Raw genomic sequence first — 21088 nt, forward strand, 5'->3', positions numbered from 1 at the left:
GTAATGGTTTGGTCAAGGCCACACATTGAATTGGTGGGAAAGGCAGGCTTCAAAAATTCAGTTCTGTCTCTTTGCTAGAAGAGATTGGCTTTTGGCTACGTGTCCAGGTAAGGCGACAAAGATCCCAAGCTCGCCTTGTCTGTCTTTTGAGCACAGGTAGCCTGACTGGGGTGCATGAACCCCCAAGAGTTAGACCAGAAACTTGTCAAGGGTGTATAGGGAATAGTTGGTAAGTAATTGCATTGGAATAGTCCAGAAAGTGGGAAAATTTCTGTACTAAATAAAGTTTTCTCTATGAAAATTAAAAACAAAATTCAGTTCTTACATTCAATACTCAGCTTCAGTGGATGAAGCCTGGTAAAGGACCTTCTCCCCGCTCTTACCCCCCCCCCATTCCCTCCCACTATCTGTAGAGGATTCAATACAGTACTTATACAGGGTCCCTTGTTGGAAGTTACACTTATAGTCCTTGGAATGATTCCTTGAGAACAAAGTCTTGTTTTGGTGGAGCAGCAAATGCCAGTTCCCCCCTTGGAGAAAATCACATTGTCTCCCCAAGCTGGCAGGGCCCTTCCAACTCATCTTCTTACAGAATTTTAGAGTATGAAGGAACCTCAGAGATCATTGAATCCAAAATATACTTGGACAGGCATTCGTTTGCCAACACTGCCACAAAATAAGTATTGAGAGGGTCCTTGTTCAGTGATACGGAGCTCCTCACCTGCCAAGAGAACCTGTTCTACAGTTGGAATTGGAGGGTTTGATTAGTGTTTCCTGCTATGTGCTTTGCTAAGGCGTTCAGTGAATTTTGAATTGAGGTATATTGAGCCTAAATCAGCCTCTATAAGTCTTTTTGGCCAAAAAGAACGAATGGAATCCCATTTCCACATGCCTGCCCTTCTCTGTGGGAAGACAGGTGACAGAATGTCGGGGTGGCTGTGTGGCTGAAGGGGAGGCGAGAGGAGGGATGGGAGAGGGAAGGGGGCTGGAGATTGGAATTGACAGGGCTTGGCAGATGGCTGATCTTGAGGGATGCTGAAGGCTAAAGGTCTTGACCGGCTTCCTTTGCACTGATTTCAATACCTTCTTTGAAGGAAGTGAGGAGTTCTGAGGTCTACAGCTCTCATCCTGATCTTACGTAGTTATCCTAACTACCTTGTAAAACCTGGGTTGTTAAAGGTGTACAAGAAAGGAAAGGAGCCTGATAGAGTGGAAGGAAATTCACCTGGGTGCCAAGAGACTGGAGACCTTGCATGTGCTTAGAGAAGTGTCTGGGTTGTGTGTTCACCCACTCTTTAGGTGGCACGATCTGAGTACTGAAGGTTTCTCCGTCCTGGTCGGCAGCCGAATGAGCTCTCCCTCCCACCCCCCACCGCCAACCGCCAAGACTGCTGGCTTTGAAGTCAGCTCATCCACTTTGAAATCCCTGCTCAACTCTACCTGGGTGACCTGAGGCAAGCCACTTCGCCTCAGCCTTAGGGTCTAGGAGGAGCCTCGGACCAGATGAAATTGAAGGCTCCTTTCAGCTCTGAAGCTGACATCCGGGTCCCAGTTCTGGAGGAAACTGAGGCTGAGTGTGGCGAAGGGGCCGTCGGATCCCCAAGTCCGGACTCTAAGGTCCAAGGCTGTTTCCCTTACGGCCCGCCCCCGCCCCTTCCTCCGCGTGCGGGGCCTTGTCCTCATTGGTTAGCCAGAGGCAACCAACCGAAGCATCCAATGGGAGCCGCCGTCCTGGGCAACCAGGGCGAGGGGCGCTCTCGCTGTGTGTGCCGGAGGTCGGGGGGAGGCCGGAGCCTGGCACAAGGAGCCGGACACCCTGGGAGGTGGCCGCTGGCCCCGCCCTCCTCGGCGAGCCCCCGGGAGGCGAGCGCCACCTGATCTTTGGAGCTGCCCATTCAGCACTGCTCACTCGGCACTGCCCACGCGCCGCCGCCGCCGCCTCGCGCCGGCCGCCTTTTGTGCCGCGCGCGCTCCCCGCATAGGCGCGCACCCTCGCGCGCGTCCCCGCACGCTCACCCCCGCACGCGCACAGCAGCCCCGGGCCGCCTCCCACACCCTGTGCCCCGAGGCGCCGGCGAGCAGCCGCGCCGGACCCGTGTCCTTTGTGTGGCGGCGGCCTCGGGCGGCGCGCGGGGCCATGCCGCATCGTGCGGCCGCCCCCGCCTCCGCCTCCGCCTCCCCGGACGCGGCCGGCACCAGCCTGGCCTCCCTGGAGCTCGACTCGGCGGCCATGGAGCACTACGTGCAGGTCCGCATCTTCAAGATCATCGTGATCGGCGACTCGAACGTGGGCAAGACGTGCCTGACGTTCCGCTTCTGCGGCGGCACCTTTCCCGACAAGACCGAGGCCACCATCGGCGTGGACTTCAAGGAGAAGACGGTGGATATCGAGGGCGAGAAGATCAAGGTGATGGGGGCAGGGAGGGCGCGGGCCCGGGCCCACTGGCCCACCTCGGGACCACCGTCCTGCACCGGGGGCTCGGGGACTGGCACGCGCCGCGCCGCTCCCGCACCCGCCCTTGCCATCTCCCTCTCTTGCCCCCCCGAACCCGTGTCAGGGCTCCCTGGGGAGCGGTTCGTTTTCGGGATCCTATTCCTCCTGGCCCCGACCACCGGATCCCAAGGGAATGCCTAGAAGGATGCTCGACTCCGCCCTTGACCCCCGACCCCTAACGGTCGGACTGGCCCCGGGGGTCGGGTGGGGCGGGATGGAGATCGGAGGTCGGGGGGGGGGGAGTTGGTGCAAGGGCTGGAGAGGAGGGGAGAAATGGTTCGGGAGGCCCCTCGCTAAGATCGAGAACTGCAGACGCCGTAGAGACCATCCTAGGCAAAGCTCAAAGACTCCCCAGTCTTACGGTGCAGTCGCTGTCCAGCACCAGAGAAAGGGTGTTTCCCTAGGAGAAAAACTCTTTGTACTCTCTAAATGAGTCTGGCCTCCCGAGAGTCTCCAGCCCAGCGAACAAGAGGTCCTGCTGTCTATTCTCTGGCTCCATAGATAGCCATGCCAGCTCTCCCCCTCCCCCTCTAGAGCCAGTGCCCCTGACAGATGTAGACAACTGATTCTCTCAGCTTGGCTGGAACGAAGACCCCCATTATTAGAGAACGATGTGAAATACATTGTTCTTGAAAGGGAGAGGGGAGGGCCCTTTTAAGGGGTATATCTCTGCACATCTCTATGGAAGGGTATTTTTCAGTCTGTGGAACAGATCCCAAAGCACTTTGGAGATGGGCAGGTTTCCTTTGGTACCTTAGCTGCCATTAAGCTACAAGCCAGTTCGGTTAAGCAGTGCTTGGAATTGGGGGGCAGGTGGGAAAAAACAGGAGACAGAGAAGGCTGCCTGATTTTATATTGTAATTGAATTAAGCTTAGTTGGGCTGGGAGATTCTTAAAGAGCCCCGAGGAGACTATTGGGCCAGGACTATTGCTTGTTGTGCATAGACAAAGCAGAAAAGGGAACATTCTGAGGTGTGATTTGAGAGGTTCCTCACCCCTGAGTGCCCCCAAACTTTTCCTCACACCCAACTTGCTTCCCAGTGTTGCATTATTAGTCATTCCTTTGGATTGATGTATTGTCTTTTGGGCTCCATTGAAATATCTGGAAGCAGAAGGAGGGCCCCCCCCCCGAATTTCTGTTAGCTAGCAGACCTTGAGATAAGATCCAGGTTAGGGATGTTGCAGTGTTTGTGGGTTGGTAGGGAATGAGCACCGAGAGTGGGTATGTTGGGGGGTAGTGAGGAGCCCTGAGTGTGTCTGCGGGTGGGTGAAGTGAAAGCAAGACTAAAATGGGGGGCAGGGGACATAGGAACAAACCCAAGGTCATGGAATCCTAAAACTGAAGAGTTCAGAGGGACCTCAGAGGTCATCTAGTTCTATCCATGAACAGGAATCTCTACAATACTTCCTACCTTTGGGGGGGAAGATCTTCATGAATGGGGAGCTCACCCTCTCAAGGCAACCCATTCCCCCTTTTAAAAAAAATCAAGGTTTTCTTGATGACTTCCATTCTATTCATTTGTGGACATAGCACCCCAGCCACCACCCAGCTGAGGTTTCACTTGGAACAAAGAAAAGCAGTCAAGTACAAACCTCTGACACAGAAACTGCCACCTCTGAATCAGATATAACACTCAGCTCCAGTAGGCCTCCACTTCTCTGGGCAGCACAATGGCAGAGCTTTCATGGGCAGGGGGTGGAAGAGTGGGTGATGTTGTCCTTGATGGTGCTTATCCTTTTCCTCCTGCAGCACCCCACATGAGCCTTCCCAGGTAACTCTGGACTCAGCATTTTCCTACAGAGCAATAACCTTGTTACATTCCTTTTTGTCAGGCTGTTCCCCAGCCAATGGGTACCTCTTTTCCTCCCGATTGTTTGCTGCTACAAAAAGTGCTGCTTTGCCTGCTCTGTATGGGACCTTTTTATATTTGACTTCTTTGGGATGGATGGGAGCATTTCTTTTCTTTTCTTTCTTTCTTTCTTTCTTTCTTTCTTTCTTTCTTTCTTTCTTTCTTTCTTTCTTTCTTTCTTTCTTCCTTTCTTCCTTTCTTCCTTTCTTCCTTTCTTCCTTTCTTCCTTTCTTCCTTTCTTCCTTTCTTCCTTCCTTTCTTCCTTCCTTCCTTCCTTCCTTCCTTCCTTCCTTCCTTCCTTCCTTCCTTCCTTCCTTCCTTCCTTCCTTCCTTCCTTCCTTCCTTTCTTTTATTTTTGCTGCGGGGCAATGAGGATTAAGTGACTTGCCCAGGGTCACACAGCTGTTAAGTGTCAAGTGTCTGAGGCTAGATTTGAACTCAGGCCCTCCTGAATCCAGAGCCAGTGCTGGGAGCATTTCATTTTGCTTTGCTGCTCACTAGTTGCATGACCCTGAGCAAGTCACTTCCTTCTGTGGGACTCAAGTTTCCTCCTCTCCACAAATGGTGGTGGCTATTGTCTTTGCACTCAGTCCTTTGAAGGCTTGTGAGGAAAATGCTATGACAGCCTGAAAATGTTGGAGAAAATGGAGGTTGTTCTTCTGATTCCAATCACTAGAGCTGAAACTATGGCGATAGCTCTCCAAGCAGGGCATTGTTCTTCCTTCCCAAAGCCAGTCTGGTGATTTGGGAGAATCTGGCACATGCACATGAGAAGGATTTCAGACCTCCCATGGTGGCTCCTGTTTCTTCAGGGTTTTGACATTTACAAAGCCAGTTCCTGGACAGTAAATAGCCCCATGAGGATCTTTGATCAATGCAGTGACCATCTGGGACCTCCAAGGCCTGGCAGTGAAGTGTTGCCCTCCCTGGCAGAGAGGTGGTGGGCCCAGGGTGCTCAATGAGGCATTCCCTGCCAGACAAGGCAAGTGTGCTAATCTGCTTTTTTAAATGGCTATTTCCTTCTTACAAGGGAAGGTTCTAAGATGGTGGTGGTGGGATGTGTGTGTGTGTGTGTGTGTGTGTGTGTAGGTGTGAGTCATTGGAAAGTGACAGCGATGTTTTAAAAAACCGCATCAACAGACACGGATGTGTCTGTGCCTGTGTGCATAGATACACACACATGCATACATAGCCCTAGGAAGGAGCACGAGGATTATTTTTCCCATTTTACAGAAGAGGAAACTGAGGCTCAGGGACAGGATGCAATTTGCTCATGGTCACATCATCACTCTGGGGCCAGGGCTGGTAAGTGTCAGAGTAGGGATTTGGACAGATTCCAAGCCTAGCCCGCGTCCTGTTCTACAACAAGCTCTAAGGAATGATTAGAATTGGAGAGAATTCCATATCAGGGCTACTGATCATTGATTGGAAGACCCTGGTCCTGGTCTCTTTTCAGGCTTGATTAGCTTTGAGTACCAGCAGCTGGCCAGTGGGAGGCACTGGCAAGGCAGGAGACATTGGCATGGGAGGAGAGAGAGGGCCCTGAGGAGGTGCTTTGGTGGGCTTTGTGCCAATGTTCCCAAGCTCTTCCTAGGTCTGGCATGAGTGACTAGGCACAAAACTAGCCCAGCATCACATCACGTGCAGATGGATGCCTCATCAAGGCTCACACATGCTAAGGAATTGCAGGATTTGGCCTGCGATTGAGATGGTGAGCTGGATGCTCCTGTACACATATATACAAAGGGAGAAAGGGTTTCCTGTCTGCCACAGTGCCCAAAGGAGCCGAGGGAGGGGCAGCTGCAGGGGGGCCCCTGAAGGCCAGCATGCGTGAGACCAGACCAGCTCGACCACCCTGAGGTTTGCAGGAGAAATTCTCTTGGCCATCCCTCCTGCCACCCCCTCTACTCTCCTACCTTGGAGCTTCTCAAGGAGTAAGTGCTCAGAACCACCTAGCCAGGTGGTGACTGCCAAGGGCTTTCCCCTCTGTGAGAGAGATACTACTGGCCACTTCTCAGGACATGCTGCCCTAGCCCCAGAAGAGAGGCCAGAGTAGAGGGCCCTGTTTACTATAGGCTCAATATTAAGGAGTCATCTGAATACCGGGGACCAAGGTCTGGGGTATTGTGGGAGAGATGAATGAAGGTCTGAGGGCCATGGCAGAACTGGGGCATCACCAAAGAGCATGGAGGTGGGGTTACAGGGGAGCTGGATGGGGATGTCCTAGGCCTCCGGAGAGCTGGACAGAAGTTCAGAATATCATGGGAGAGCTAGAAAGAAATCTAGGATATTATTGGAAAACTGGTTGGGTGTCCCGGAGGCCCAGGTCCCTCTCTGGCCCAGAGCAGGTTGTGTGGCCTCTCCTGTGCTGCCTTCCAGAGTGACACAGATCCTTTGGGGGCATCTGGGGTAGGGGGAGTGCAGGGATCTGATGATAGCTCACACTTCTATGGACTTTAAGGTTTACAAAGCAGTTTATCAACAACACCCCTGGGAAATATGGAGTATAAGTCTGTTGTTCATTGTCCTCCTTTTACTGATGAGAAACCTGAAGCAAAGAAGTGAGGAAACTGTCTGAGGCCACACAAGCTTCTTCCCTTTCCTCTTTCCTCTTCCCCTCTCCCTCTTTATTTTTGTTTAACTGATGCTCTTAAAAAAGAGAAATGTCACTTCCCATTGTTATCCCCACCTTCTCCCACTCCCACCCTGGAACAGACAAGGATAGGCAAGCCAAACAAATCAACAGATTGGCCATGTTTGATAAAGTATGTTTCATTCTGCACCTGTAGTCCACCACCTCTGACAGGGGTTAGAGACCAGAGATGTGATTCACCATCAGCCTGTGGAAGTCGGGATTGGTGACAACATCGATCAGACTTCTGATGTCTTTCAGTGCTGTTTTCCTTTATAGCATCCTGGTTATTGTGTAAATTGTTCTCTTACTTCTCTCCCCCCCCCCTCTGCTTTCTGCTGGTCTTTCTCTTGGATCGGGTGGAGCCCTAGGCCTGACTGACAGCCAGGTCATGAGGGAGGGGAGCAGAACCAAGACGAAGACCCCTCTCCCCTCGCCGAGACTGGACCTGGCATCTTTGTGCCCTTGGTGAGGTTTGAAAATTATGCATACACCATCCCCTCTACATTTGAAAATGATGCTCCCTCAGTGTTACTGTTCCCTGGAGGCTTTGAAAAACACATGTGATTTATTAAAAAATAAATCCCAGTGGACCACATAGAGCAGGATTTTCCAGGCTTCCAGATAAATTCATTTCCAGAAAAGCATATGAATAAGTGTCCTTTGTCTTTAACCCCCTCTCTGTGTGGTGCAGCAGGGAGGTGTCTGACTCATTTGCCTCTGACCGTTCCCCACCCCCCCAACCCCTGGTATTTTCATCGAGGTGAAACCTGAGTAAAATGACTTCTGTTTTACTAATCTTGTGATCTGGGCCAATCCCATCCCCTTTCTGGACCTCAGTTTTGTCTATAAGATTTGAGGGAACTGTACACCAAGAGAGTCCTGAGCCTTAAGGGCCCCGAACTTGGTGTTTTTTAATGTTGATCACTCTATTTCAATATAATTGGTTTCCTTTGGAATTCCCTGTATTTTATTTTATGCATTTGAAAACCTGCTTCTGCAAAGGGAGCATAGGCTTCACCAGCCCCTGTCCAAGGAGCTCGGGGGCCCTCCAGAAAGGTGACTAGCCATCTAGAATACCTGTCTGGGCTCTAGAAAGCCTAACCTGTGAATCCTTGGTGCAATCTGGGACTCGTAGGGTAATGGAGGAGGAAGAAGGGTGGGATGGTTATTAGGTAACCAGGAGCCCCATTGTCTCCCCTCACACTGCCTGAAGGTAGGTCTTTTTTAGAACCTCCTGGCCAGCTCCCCTTCACCCTGCTCCCTGCAGCTCCAGCCACCTGGTTGGGGCTGGCCTCCCAGATCTTGGGGACTTGCGGGGAGGAGGGTCCTATTGTTCACTCATAGGAGAGAATGCCTCTGGAAATTGGGAGCTAAGAGAACATCCGTTCCTCTACAACTGCCTGGGGACGGTAGAATAGGCCAGGAGAGAGGGACATTGAGGACTTTCAACTCTTTGGGTGGCCAGAGTTGAAAAGGGAGTAGGAAGGGAGGCTGGTGCTGTGGGAAGAGGCAGTGGGCCTGGGTTAGAAAGTCAACCAGCTTCTATTTGGCAGGTAAGACACTTTCACTGAATCTCAGTTTCCTCATGGAAAATGAAGAGATATGGAGAGCCACCCAGCACTTCCAGCCCAGAATTCTGCCTCTGATGGGGGAACCCAAGCAAAGTCTGAGGGAGGCCAGGATGTCCTTCTTTGAGTACAGCCATAGGATTTCGAGCTGAGGAAAGCTTCCCCCTTGACAAATGAGGAAACTAAGGTCCAGAGTACTCAGATCCCCCAGTTAATAAATCTGAAGTGCCCCATTGTGGGTCAGCCATCCTTGGGTTTTGTAGCATTCAGCCTCTAAGGCTTCTCAGGGCAACCAACCAGTCTCCATAAGTTTTTTCCATTGAGAAATAGGGCTGCTCTTGAAACTATTCCCCAAATGACATCATGAGTGCTTTGAGAAGGGGGAGCCCAGCCCTAGTGTTGGAGAGCCCATTTCCCCAGCTGGACCCTTGGAGGTGTGCTGGCCAGGTTTGCAAATGGAATTCCAGGGCCATCACACCACTTCTTGGAAGGTTTGGGGGGATTTGAGGAGTTTGGGAGGCATCATACTTTGCTTCATAGATTCCAGATTCTCCCCCCTCCCCCACATCCACTTGCCCTTGTCAATAAATAATAGAAATTCTTCATTCTCTCCACAGTACACATAGTCCCCATCTTATCCGGGTTCCAGAAAATTTTAGTGCAAGTCACTTGTTTGGAATTTGGAGGCACTTTTTAAATGGAAACGTTGTCATTTGAACTGATTTGATTACCAGGCCAGCCCACAGCTGCCTACTTAGTCCACAATGTAGCTGAAATGGGGTGCTCATTGTCTTCTACTCAGGGTACGGAAAGATAGAGGAGGAGGAAGAGGAAGAGGACGAAGACGAAGTTTCCGTTCCTGTTCTTAGGCACCAGGCCAGCCCTGGGCAAACTTTGGAACGAGGTGCCATTAGAATTTGGCAGCTCTCATTTCCCCCTCCCCTTTGTAAGGTCCTCCCAGTGACTTCCTGCTGCTCACTGGAAATCCCAGGCCTTCTTTAGCTCCCATGTTCCTCAATCAGTGGAAAGTGACTTGGGTTTAGAAGGGTTAGGTTGGACCTTACCAGCTGGTTGACCCTGGGTAAGTCTATTCTCTCCAAGCCCTTAGTTTACTTTGAAGGAAAAGCCTAGGCTGCCTGTACTCCTGGTCTAGGTCTTCTAGCGTTCTTGGAGCAATTGTTTCCCTTTCCTCCCCCCCCCCCAATCAGAACTGCTTTTCCTTAGTAGAGTCTTAGGAGGAAAAGGGTCTGCTTTATACTTAAGGAAGTATAACTGATAGTCCTGTAAGCCTCCAGAAATCATCTCTATTTTTGTAAGAGAACGCTTGTCAACCCCAGCAAATCTAATCCATTTCACATTTCCTACAGCCTGGACAAAGTGAAGAATGAAGAGACACAATTACCAGCAGCAGCAGCAGGAGGAGGAGGAGGAGGAGGAGGAGGAGGAGGAGGAGAGAGAGAGATCTGGGGGCTGGTCACTTTGATTCAACAAGCATCTATTAAATGGCCGATTATGTGCTGGGCCCTGTGCTAGACACTGCTGATGTGAAGATACAGAAAAACCTGGTCCCCAGAGTTAGATTTGGAAGGGCCCTTAGAGGTCACTTAGTCCCACTGTCTCATTTTACATATGGGGAAACTGAGGACCAGAGAGGTTATGTGCCTTGCCCCAGTTTGTACAAGTAGTGACAGAACTAGGATTCAAACCCAGGACCTTTGCAAATCGGGCATGCTTTACACTGCCCCCTCTTGTGTAACATTAGACCCTCTAGTTAGTGTATATGTGTCTTAGTCCCTTGCTAGATTGTGAGGATAGGAACTGGATCTTATTCTAAATTTGTGCCCAGCACAGGGTTCTGTACACAACAGGCGCTTAATAAGTGTTTGTTGAAAAACTACAGAAACAAAGGGCATTTTAGCCTGGCCTGGAAGATGGTTTCCAGAGACTGAACCAAGCTGCCCCCAGGCTGCCAGGGCATTATCCAAAGGCTACCCTCAGGGAGAAACCTAGAAAACAAAGCTCCCCTGTTGGTCTTTGCCAAGCAAGGAAGGGAGAAGCTATGGCCCAACCTTCCCGGGATGGGTCCAGTTGGCTCAGGAAAAGCTTTCCCATCCTACCCAGGATAAGGAAAGCCCAGGGTCCTCAAGCTGCCCTTTTTAAACTGTCAGCCTCCAATCCTGGCTCCCACTTCCGTTGGCCATGACTTTGAGTGAATTGCCTCCTCTTTGGGCCCTGGTTTCTTGAATCTGGCTACTAACTTCCTGATCTCACTGGGCTGTTTCAAGAAGTAAATAAGGGCAGAGAGGTGAAAGTACTTGCCCTGAAGCTGGAAGTTGGTAGGAGGGGTGGGTGTGAGTGTGACTTTGGCAGCAGCTGTGTGAAAGGTGTCCTGGGGAGGGGACAGGACAGATGGGATGATACTGTTTTATATGGCTTTCAATCACACGAGAACAGTGCCTGCATGCAGTAGGCATCAATCAATGCCCCCAACTTTCAAGCTCTATGCTCTCAGCTGCTTTCCTCCTGGTCAGGTGCTTTTGTATATGTGAGTATCTGTGTGGGAGGGGTTGTCACAAGTAACTGGGGGTTGGGGTAGGGTCTGAGTTGTAATTCTGGACTTACAAACAATAACGAGGACTTGCATATCTTTAACACTTTGGACTTAAAAAGCAGTTGCCATGCCCCAGCCTGTGAGGTAGGTAGTGCAAATATGGTTATACTAGTTTTGCAGATGAGAAAACGGAGGCACAGAGAGGTGATGCCACTTGGCATCCAATCCAATGAATGTTATCCGTTTTACAGAGCAGGAAACTGAGGCCCAGAAGTGACATGACTTGGTCTTTGGTTATAGCTGGTCAGTGTAAGAACTGAGACTAGAATTCAGGTCTAGTGAACCCCAAACTAGTGTTCTCCATTCATGACCCCAGGAGGGGTCCAGCCATTTTGGAAGTGGCAAAGCAGGCTTCCAGGACAGGCACCCTCCTGTCCTGACACAATTAGAGTATCACAGTGAGGAAACCAAATACTTCTCCACACCATCCCCCTTACCACCCTTGCCAGGTATTTTTAGAGCCTTGGTGTTAATGTATCTGCTTCATACCTTCGGGCTTTGGGGGAATCAGCCTCCTGGAGTATAAAAAGCAACAGGGTCACAGATTTTTATTTGAGAATTGTACCTGCTAACCTCCTCCTGCTCCCCAGCCTGGTTTGGGCATCCTTCGGCCTTTCCTGCTGCTGAGAGGGTAGATGGGGCCTTCCACTGGGATGAATCCACAGCATTTCCTCTGAGGCCATAAGCAAATCAACTACAGAGTCTGGATGACCTACCTGGGGGATATTTGCTCTGGACTCAGTGCCATTAACCATGTGTTTATTAAGTATCTGGGGGCAGCTAGATGGCACAGTGGATAGAGCACCGCCCCTGGATTCAGGAGGACCTGAGTTCAAATCCAGCCTCAGACACTTGACATGTACTAGCTGTGTGACCCTGGGCAAGTCACTTAACCCCAATTGCCTCACCCCCCCCAAAAAATCATAAGTATCTGTTGGGTGCTAGGTACTAGATGCTAGGTGATCTCCGAAGGGTCATGGAATATTCAAGCAGAAGCTTTCAGGGCTGCTTAGAGAGGGAGGGTGTTTCTGCACTAGGTATGAGGTCATACTTGGATCGTGGTGCTGACTCAGAGGTAGAGAGGCCCCTAATCCAAACCCTTATTTTCCAGATGGGGAGACTTTGGCCCAGAGAAGAAAGGTGACTTCCTTAGGTCCTACAGGAAGAAAATAGCAAAGCTAGGATTCAAAGGCAGGTCTTCTGATTCCGAATCTTAAAACTCTCCATTATACTACATATTTAGCAGGAAAGCTGGGTACATTTAAATGAATCCTTTTGGAAAGTAAATGATCACCACCTAATTTAGTGTTGACTAAATAGCTTCCCATATAGCAGGAGCACATCTGTATATTCCCAACAACACATCATCTGTGTAAATGTCAAAAAGCATTTATTAAACACTTAATATATACCAGCTACACTTGTGAAGCCCATTCAGTGGGATGATTTCTAGAGCCTGAGTAGGGCCCCTGGTTTGTCAGTTTCCTGGAGTGGTTGCTCTCTTGTTTTCTCCTTCTTTGAGCCCACACCTTTTCTGGCCCAAGCTTGCCCTGCTGACATTCAGAAGAACTTGGTTGATCCATACCTCCTCCACCCCCAGCCCATGTGCGCTTTGAGACAAATGTGCTCTTTTACTTGTTCACCCTTTTCCATACAGATTTCTGGACATCTGGGGATTCTTCCTTTGGGCCTCAGGAGGGAGGGACTTGGACCATGCTAAGGACCAAAATCCTTTTGAGGCCACATCCACTGAATCCCAATTTCTTCATAGAGTAGAACCTAGATTAACTAGTACTCTCAATGAACCTGTCCCATAGCACTCTATTTTTAGGGAAAAAAAGGCAAAAGAAAAAAACAAGTTTAAGTCGAGGAGTTAAGAAAACAAAACAAAACATAGAAACAAAACAAAAATACCTTCTGAGGCGTGTTTTAGGGACTGTCCATCCATCCAACTGGTATTTTTCTGTATGTATTTACCCCAGTCGTAGGCTTCTAGGAAGCAAAAATGGCAGAGCAGAAAGAGATCATTGAGTCCAGTCCTCTCATTTTACAAAAGAAGAAGCTGAGGCCCAGACAGGAGAAGGGCCTTGGTTCCTGCCCTTCTGGAGCTCACAATCTAGAGTAAACACCCATGTACCTTCAGTCATTTCCTGTATCTTGTTATTCCCTTAATCCACCTTAAGGTTATTTAAAAGTAAAATCGAAGGAAACTTTGGTGAACCAATGTTTCCAGGGAATAGGGTGGCAGGTGGGAGGGAAGAAGTTCTAGGGTAATCTCATTTTCTAGTTAACCAACAGTAAGTTAAGAATTATTTTTAAAATAAATTTTATTGATTTTTTTTTACATCACCTAAGTCCACTCCCATAGAATCTTTTTTTTTTTGGGGGGGGGAACACAATGAGGGTTAAGTGACTTGTCCAGGGTCACACAACTAGTGTCAAGTGTCTGAGACTGCATTTAAACTCAGGTCCTCCTGAATCCAGGGCCAGTGCTTTATCCACTGCACCACCTAGCTGCCCTCCCCCATAGAATCTTATAACAATTTCTTTTCTTTTTTTTTTTAAAGAGAAAGACAAAAAAGAATCTGGCCAAACCCATCAATATTTTTAAAATAATCTGTCATTCTATGCAATATCACCATATCCATGGACCATCCATCCTACAAAGGGAAGGGGGGGTGTCTTCTCATATCTCTGGGGCCCAGCTTGTTCTTCAGCAAGCATTTATTAAGTGATTACTATGTACTAGGCACTTTGCCAAGGACTGGGGCTACAAAGGAAAGCAAAAATAATCCCTACCCCAAGGAGCTTACATTCTAATGGAGGGGACATAGAAACAATCGGTAGAGAGATCTCTCCAAGGTAGATGGATGGTGCGCTGAGAGGGGAAGCAGGAAGGGAGACCAACAAAGGCTTCTTGGAATAGATGGGATTTGAGCTGAGTCTTGAAGAAAAAGACTCAGAAAAAGCTCTCAGCCATTGATGAGAATCTTGTTGCTAAGGTTGGAATCTACTTTCAAGTCTTAGAGAAATAGAAGGAACTCTAGATTTGGAGTCAGAGGCCCTAGGTTTGGCTCCTGGCTCCCGCCACTTACTAGCTGTGTGCCACTGGGCAAGTCACCTAACTAACCTTTCTGGGCAGAGGATTGGAGAGGGAGAGATGAGTCGTTCTGAAGGAAGAAGTGATGAGATGTGGGGGAATTCCGCTGTCATACAAGCAATGTATAGTTGGATTTATTAAACTGGGGGAGAGGAACCAAATAGAAACATCTGGGGGAATTAAACTTTATGTAGCCATTAAGCCATCAAACCTAAACCACTTTCATGGAGCTTTTAAAAAAGTGGGGAATGATTTTATTGATTTCATTTAACTTGGTAAAACTGCTTTTAAGTGACTTTTGTCAAGCCCTAAATTAAGCTTTCATGTGTACTTTGGTGAACCGTGTCTGCTGATTTGAAAACGGGCCACTTTCCTCAAGGTGGCAGTAACCGTCCAGCTTCTTCTCTGTTTGTAATGTCCACTGGCTATGTTCCCTCTTCTGTCTGTGTGCCTTCCCCCTTCTGAGTCGAGATCCCGATTCTCCTGTCTTGCAGGTGCAAGTCTGGGATACTGCAGGCCAAGAACGGTTCCGCAAGAGCATGGTGGAACACTACTACCGAAATGTGCACGCTGTGGTCTTTGTCTATGATGTCACCAAAATGACTTCCTTTATCAACCTTAAGATGTGGATCCAGGAATGCAATGGGCACGCTGTCTCCCCACTTGTCCCCAGGGTGCTTGTAGGCAACAAGTGTGACTTGAGGGGACAGATCCAGGTACCCTCCAGCCTGGCTTTGAAATTTGCCGATGCTCACAACATGCTCTTGTTTGAAACATCAGCCAAGGACCCCAAAGAGAGCCAAAATGTGGAGTCCATTTTCATGTCCTTGGCCTGCCGTTTGAAGGCTCAGAAATCACTGCTGTACCGAGATCTGGAGAAGCAGCCAGGGAAGGTGCAGAAACTGGAGTTCTCACAGGATGCAAACAGCAAAACTTCCTGTCCCTGTTGAAGCCAAATGGTTTCAGATGAGCTATTGTTACAATTTCTCCCCTTTTCCTGTGACTCCACCAAACTGATGAACACAGCTTGTTTCTGTACAAGTTGTCATTAAAATATGATTTGTATAGATTATCACTTGGATTCCTCTTTTGTTTTTTTGGGGGGGGCATTTGGGCTTTCTAGCCTTGGGGATAACTTTACATGATAAAAGTAACTCCCTTTCCCATAATGCTTTGATTTTCATAATCATTTTCCTCACAATGATAATAGTGATAAGGGTGGGGCAGAACTTGGAATTGTCAGCACTGAGGTTGGGCTCTGGCAGTGATGGAATGGGAGGGAGCTTGGCTGGGGTGCCCCCAACAGGGGGCCCAGAAGAAGAAGGTCCCCCAGAATGGGTTGATATTTCTATGCCACTGGATTCTGTTGCACCATGCTGAGGAGATAGGGGGATGATAAGGGACAAGGGTCCAGGAGGGAGGCCAAGTGCCCCCCAGCTTCCCCTAAGGCTATGTCAGTGAGAGTAGGGCCATGTGGGATGGAGCTGCTGGAGATAAGGAAGGGAGGGGGGAAGCCCCCTCTAAATTTCAGAGCCAAGGAGCAATGCTCTCACTGTCCTGCTGTAGTTATGATTCTGATAAGAGGTCAGATTTTTATAATTGGTTGTCCTCACAACCAATCTCTTTTTAGATAGAAAGCTCATAAGAGATGCTTAATCAATGTTTGTCAAATGAATAAGGTAGATTGTGTCATTCTCATTTTTCAGATATGACTGAAGCTTTAAGATGGGAAATGGCCTGTTCAAAGCAACATAGCTAGTAAGTTATGGATCTGGGGTTTGAATCCAGTTCTTCTAATTCTGAATCCTCTTTGCCTTATCTCACAGTTTTAACTGGGGCCTCCTCTCACTAGATTGATTTTAGATTAGCCCATGCCTCAATTACCCAAGCATGTCTTTGTAAGAAAATGTGGCAAGTTCACCAGAGGGTGTATTTATGGATAGAAGTAGAAATAGAATTTTGTTTTCTCATCATAGGGGGGAAGGGGGTGCCATGACCACAAAGAAGGCCAAAAAATTCCCATGATGCTACTGGGCAGCACTTCCAAAGGCTTAGTCTCAGCCTCAGGTAAAGCACACTCACCAAAGTCCCAAGAAGTTTGGAAGAGACCTTCATCACACTAATCACAAAACAATTAGGGTTGGAAAGAAGCTTAAAGACCGTCCTGTCCAGCTTTCCCTTTGTACGGAACTCGGAGAGAAGAAGGGAGTCCTGGTTTTCACCTACCTCCATAAGTGACCCTTGGCCATTAAGTAGAAAATGGCCTAAAAGGCTTGCGTCTTCCCCCCATACTTCCCAAAGCAGTACTTGGGAGAACTGATTGCGTTGGACCCACCATGCAGCTACTGCCTCCTCTAAAATCCAAGTGCGGGTTACTTTATGGGGTACTCAGATCATGATTCCCATTCTTCTAGCTAATATGTTAGGACAGTGAATCTGTTATTTTGCCCAACTTGGATCCCTCTTCCTCTACATCACGGATGCAGGTACTGTAAGCATCTGCAGACCCCCTCTCTTTTGGAGATCTTTGTAAAAGCAGTTTGGGGTCATTTGAATGGCCTGGCTCAGCCAAGCAGGACATGTAGAATAAAGGGAAAGGCAAATGGAAAAGGTGTTTGAGTTGATGTGCTTAAACCCCGCCCCCCCTTAAGATAATGGATTTAGCAGATACTCAGGGACCCACCTGGAGATTTAAACTGATTGAATTGGATAAGGCAACTGACTGTTGACTAGGTTGTAAGCACATCTGGCTGGTACTTAAGGGTACTTAAAAAGTAATTGTTCTCAGAAGCTAACATCTTTGAACTTTGATTCAGTGGGAGATGATGACAAAGCAGGATGGACACTACTTACACATTTGGGGAGTGAGGAGATAAATGGGACAGAAGTACTCTAACCCACCAGGGAGGGAAAACCAGTAACCTTGGTTGTTTAGAGGAAGTTTCCACCGTTGGCTGGTTGTCATTCATTCGTGAAGAGGACCAAAATGGCATCACTATGTTGGGGTCAAGATACAGTGTGTCCAACTGTGGATGATCAGACCAATAAGAGCTTGGAATGCTTTACCACAAATTTGGCACAAATGGTCCATATAGACATTCGAAGTGGAAATATTTGTCATCTTATGTTTCCTTTGAGCTACTGTAATCCCCCTTTGCTCCTTGAGCACAGCTCCTTCTTTGATGTGGGTATGCTGTGCTTGGTGGTCCTGTGCCAATGTCCTCCATGTCTCCCAATCGATTCCAAAGTTCTTTCATTTAAAATGTTTCCTCTTCCCCTCCTTCTATCTCCTGCTCCCACTAAGACCTGGATTCCTCCTGATGGTACAGACTCCTTGGGCAACCTTTTCAACACAAGTTGCACTTTCACTCATTCCCCCAACTCACAAGTTGAGGTGAGGGAATTGGGTTACTCCTTGTTCCTCATTGCCATCTCTAGGCTCTCCCTCTACCGCCATCACATGGTAAGCTCTCCTCCTTTGAGGTTCCCTCAGCCATATTTACTACCCAATAAAGATTTTGTTTATGTCCCTTCTTTCTTCAGTGAATTCAGGGCCCAGCTCAGAGTCTTTTTCTCCTCCCCAACTTCTACCCTCATTCTAAGGGACCTCAGGATGCACACTGATACTCTCTCAAACACCTTCAGATTACTCATTTTCTATCCTACCACAAAGAAGGTCAGACTTAGGAAGTTGCCAAAACCCCAGATATACTACTTCCACATTCAAGAATTCTGAAATTCTCTCATCTAATAACGGTCTGTTGTCATTCCTTCCCTCTCCCTGCCTTGCAACCCCAAACCCTTATCTCTATCTTTACTGTGACCTCTAATACCTCGACTCCTAAGTTCTTCTCCAGGTTATCACTTCTACATTGGCTACACTTTCTTCCCTTCCCCATCATGATCCCTTGGTGAGCCAGTCAAACTTTATACAATCTTTTTCTCTTGAGTCCCTTCCTCCCTTATCCCATCAAAATTTCACCCTGCTAAACCTCAGCCTTGGATTATTCCTACCCCCCCACTGCCTTTGCTCCTCCTCCTCTGCTAGTGAACAGAGTTGGAGAAAAGCATGAAAGCACGCTATGTCCACTACAAATTTGTGTTCTGAGCTCTCACTATGGCAAGGCAATTTTTTGCCAAATTCCTAATTGACACACTATTCTATTCATCACAGGGACTTTTCTAAATCTTTTCTTCCTTTCTAAAACTTCTCATTGCTCCCCCTTCCCACCACCCATTCGGCTGACAACTTTGTCTCCTATTTCACTGAAAAAGTTGAGACCATTCACCAAGAGCTTGCTCTTCTTTCCTTCTCATCTCACACCACCCATATGCCTTCCTCCAGTATCTCCTTCACCCCGTCTCACATGAAGAGATGGCCCTTCTCTTTGCCAAGACAAATCCCTCTACATGTGTAAGGGATCTCATTCCATCCCATCTCCTCCAATAGATCGTTCCTTCTATTATCCCCATTCTCTCACTCATGTTCAATCTCTCCCTGTCTACTGACTACTCCTACTGTCTACAAATATGCCCTTGTATATCCCATCTTCAAAAAACCCCCACTTGATTCACTTATCCCCAGTAGCTATTGTCCCATATGTCTCCTCTCTTTTGTGGCTAGAATCCTGTCTATAATAGGTGCCTCCACTTCCTTTCCTCTCCCTCTACTTAACTCTGTACAGCCTGACTTCTCATCATGCAACCGAGACTGCTCTCTCCAAAGTTACCAGCTGCCAGATCTAATTGCCTTTTTTTCTCAATCCTCATCCTTGTTTGTTTATGGGGTTTTTTGGTTTGTTTTTGCAGGGCAGTGGGGGTTAAATGACTTGCCCAGGGTCACACAGATAGTAAGTGTCAAGTGTCTGAGACCAGATTTGAACTCAGGTCCTCTTGAATCCAGGGTCATTTCTTTATCCACTGTGCCACCTAGGTGCCCCCCAAGGTACCCACCTTTTGACAGAGGTGATGGACTCAGGGTGCCGAACGAGACATATTTTTGGGGGGATATGGACAATATGGGAATTTGTTTTGCTTGGCTATTCACATTTGTCGTGAGGGTTTTCTCTTTCTTTTCTTCCAGTGGTAAAGGTGGTGTAGGAGGGAGAGAAAATTGATTTTTGTTCATTGAACAAAAATTAATTTGAAAAAAGAAATAGCTAGGTGGTGCAGTGGATAGAGCACCAGGCCTGGATTCAGGAGGACCTGAGTTCAAATCTGGCCTCAGACACTTGACTCTTACTAGCTGTGTGACCCTGGGCAAGTCACTTAACCCCAGTTGCCTCAACAACAACAAAAACAAAACAAAACAAAAAAGAAATAGATAAGCAGGATTCGAGAAAGCCTTCTATGGGAAACTGACCTTGTTTGGGGGGTTTGCTGCTAGGGACTTCCTGGGCTCTTCTGGCACTGAGGAGGAGACATCAAACTACCGAAGAATTTTCATTTGCTGAGGATTTAAGTAACTTTAAGATTCCAAAGGGCAGCTCGGTGGCGTCATAGTGCATAAAGCCCTGGGCCTGGAGTCAGGAAAACTCATCTTTCTGAGTTCAAAACTGGCCTCAGACACTGACTAGCTGTGTGACCTTGGGTAAGTCTTAACCCTGTTTGCCTCAGTTTACTAATCTGTTAAATGAGCTGGAGAAGAAGATGGCAAACTACTCCAATATCTTTGCTAAGAAAACCCCAAACGAAGTCTTTTTTTTTTTTTTTTACAGTTTTTTTTTTGGTGAGGCAGTTGGGGTCAAGTGACTTGCCCAGGGTCACACAGCTAGTAAGTGTTATGTGTCTGAGGCCGGATTTGAACTCAGGTCCTCCTGACTCCAGGGCCGGTGCTCTATCCACTGCGCCACCTAGCTGCCCCCCAAATGAAGTCTTGAAGAGTCAGGCACCACTAAAACAATTGAACAGCAACAAAAGGTTTGCCAAGTGCTTTATACATGTTAACTCATTTGATCTTCACAATAACCCTGGGAAGCAGGTAATAATAATAATAATAATGGTAATAATAATAATGATAATAATAATAATAGTAATAATAATAATGATAATAATAATAATAATGACAGCTAACATTTCTATAGTGCTCATTGTATGCCAAGCACTGTGCTAAACACTTTACAGTTATTATCTCATTTGATCCTCACAATAGCACTGGGAAGTAGGTGATATCATTCTTTCCATTTTACAGATGTGGAAACTGAGGCAGACAGAGCTTGCTTAAGGGTCACATAGCTAGCAAGCCTCTGAGGCAGGATGTGAACTCTGATCTTCTTGATCCTAGGTCCAGTGTTTTATTCCTGTGCTACCTGTTGTTTTTCAGTCATTCAGCCAAGTCTGACTCTTGGGGACCCTGTGGACCATAGATAGCATGCAAATACTGTCCTTGGGGTTTTCTTGGAAAAGATACTGGAGTTGTTTACTATTTCCTTCTCCAGTTCATTTTACAGATGAGGAAAGTGAGGCAAACACGGTTAAGTAACTTGCCCAGGGTCACAAGGCTTGTGTCTAAGACCAGATTTAAATTCAGGTCTTCTTGACTCCAGGCCCAACACTCGATCCATTGAGCCATCTAGCTGCCTCCTTGCTACCTTGTTATTAGGAAGTTTTTCCTAAATAGCCAAAATCTGCCTCCATATAACTTTCTTTTTTCCTTTAATATAGTATTTTATTATTTTCTAGTTATATGTAGAGATAGTTTTCAACATTTGTTTCTATAAGATTTCTAGTTTCAAATCTTTCTCCCTCCCCCCTTCCCAAGACAGCTAGCAATCTGATATAGGTTATATATGTACAATCATATTAAACATATTTCTGCAGTAGTCATGCTG

General features: G+C 47.7%; 1 protein-coding gene across 1 annotated transcript; it reads left to right on the forward strand.

Moving 5' to 3' along the window:
• The first annotated feature begins 2000 nt into the window (after positions 1-2000).
• RAB33A (RAB33A, member RAS oncogene family) lies at positions 2001-15330 on the forward strand. Its single transcript, XM_043974742.1, has 2 exons — positions 2001-2407; positions 14753-15330. The coding sequence occupies exons 1-2, from the start codon at positions 2138-2140 to the stop codon at positions 15206-15208; spliced, it is 726 nt and encodes a 241-aa protein (XP_043830677.1). The 5' UTR covers positions 2001-2137; the 3' UTR covers positions 15209-15330.
• The last annotated feature ends 5758 nt before the right edge of the window (positions 15331-21088 follow it).

This window comes from Dromiciops gliroides, chromosome X (genome assembly GCF_019393635.1).
Source record: "Dromiciops gliroides isolate mDroGli1 chromosome X, mDroGli1.pri, whole genome shotgun sequence".
NCBI lineage: Eukaryota > Metazoa > Chordata > Mammalia > Microbiotheria > Microbiotheriidae > Dromiciops > Dromiciops gliroides.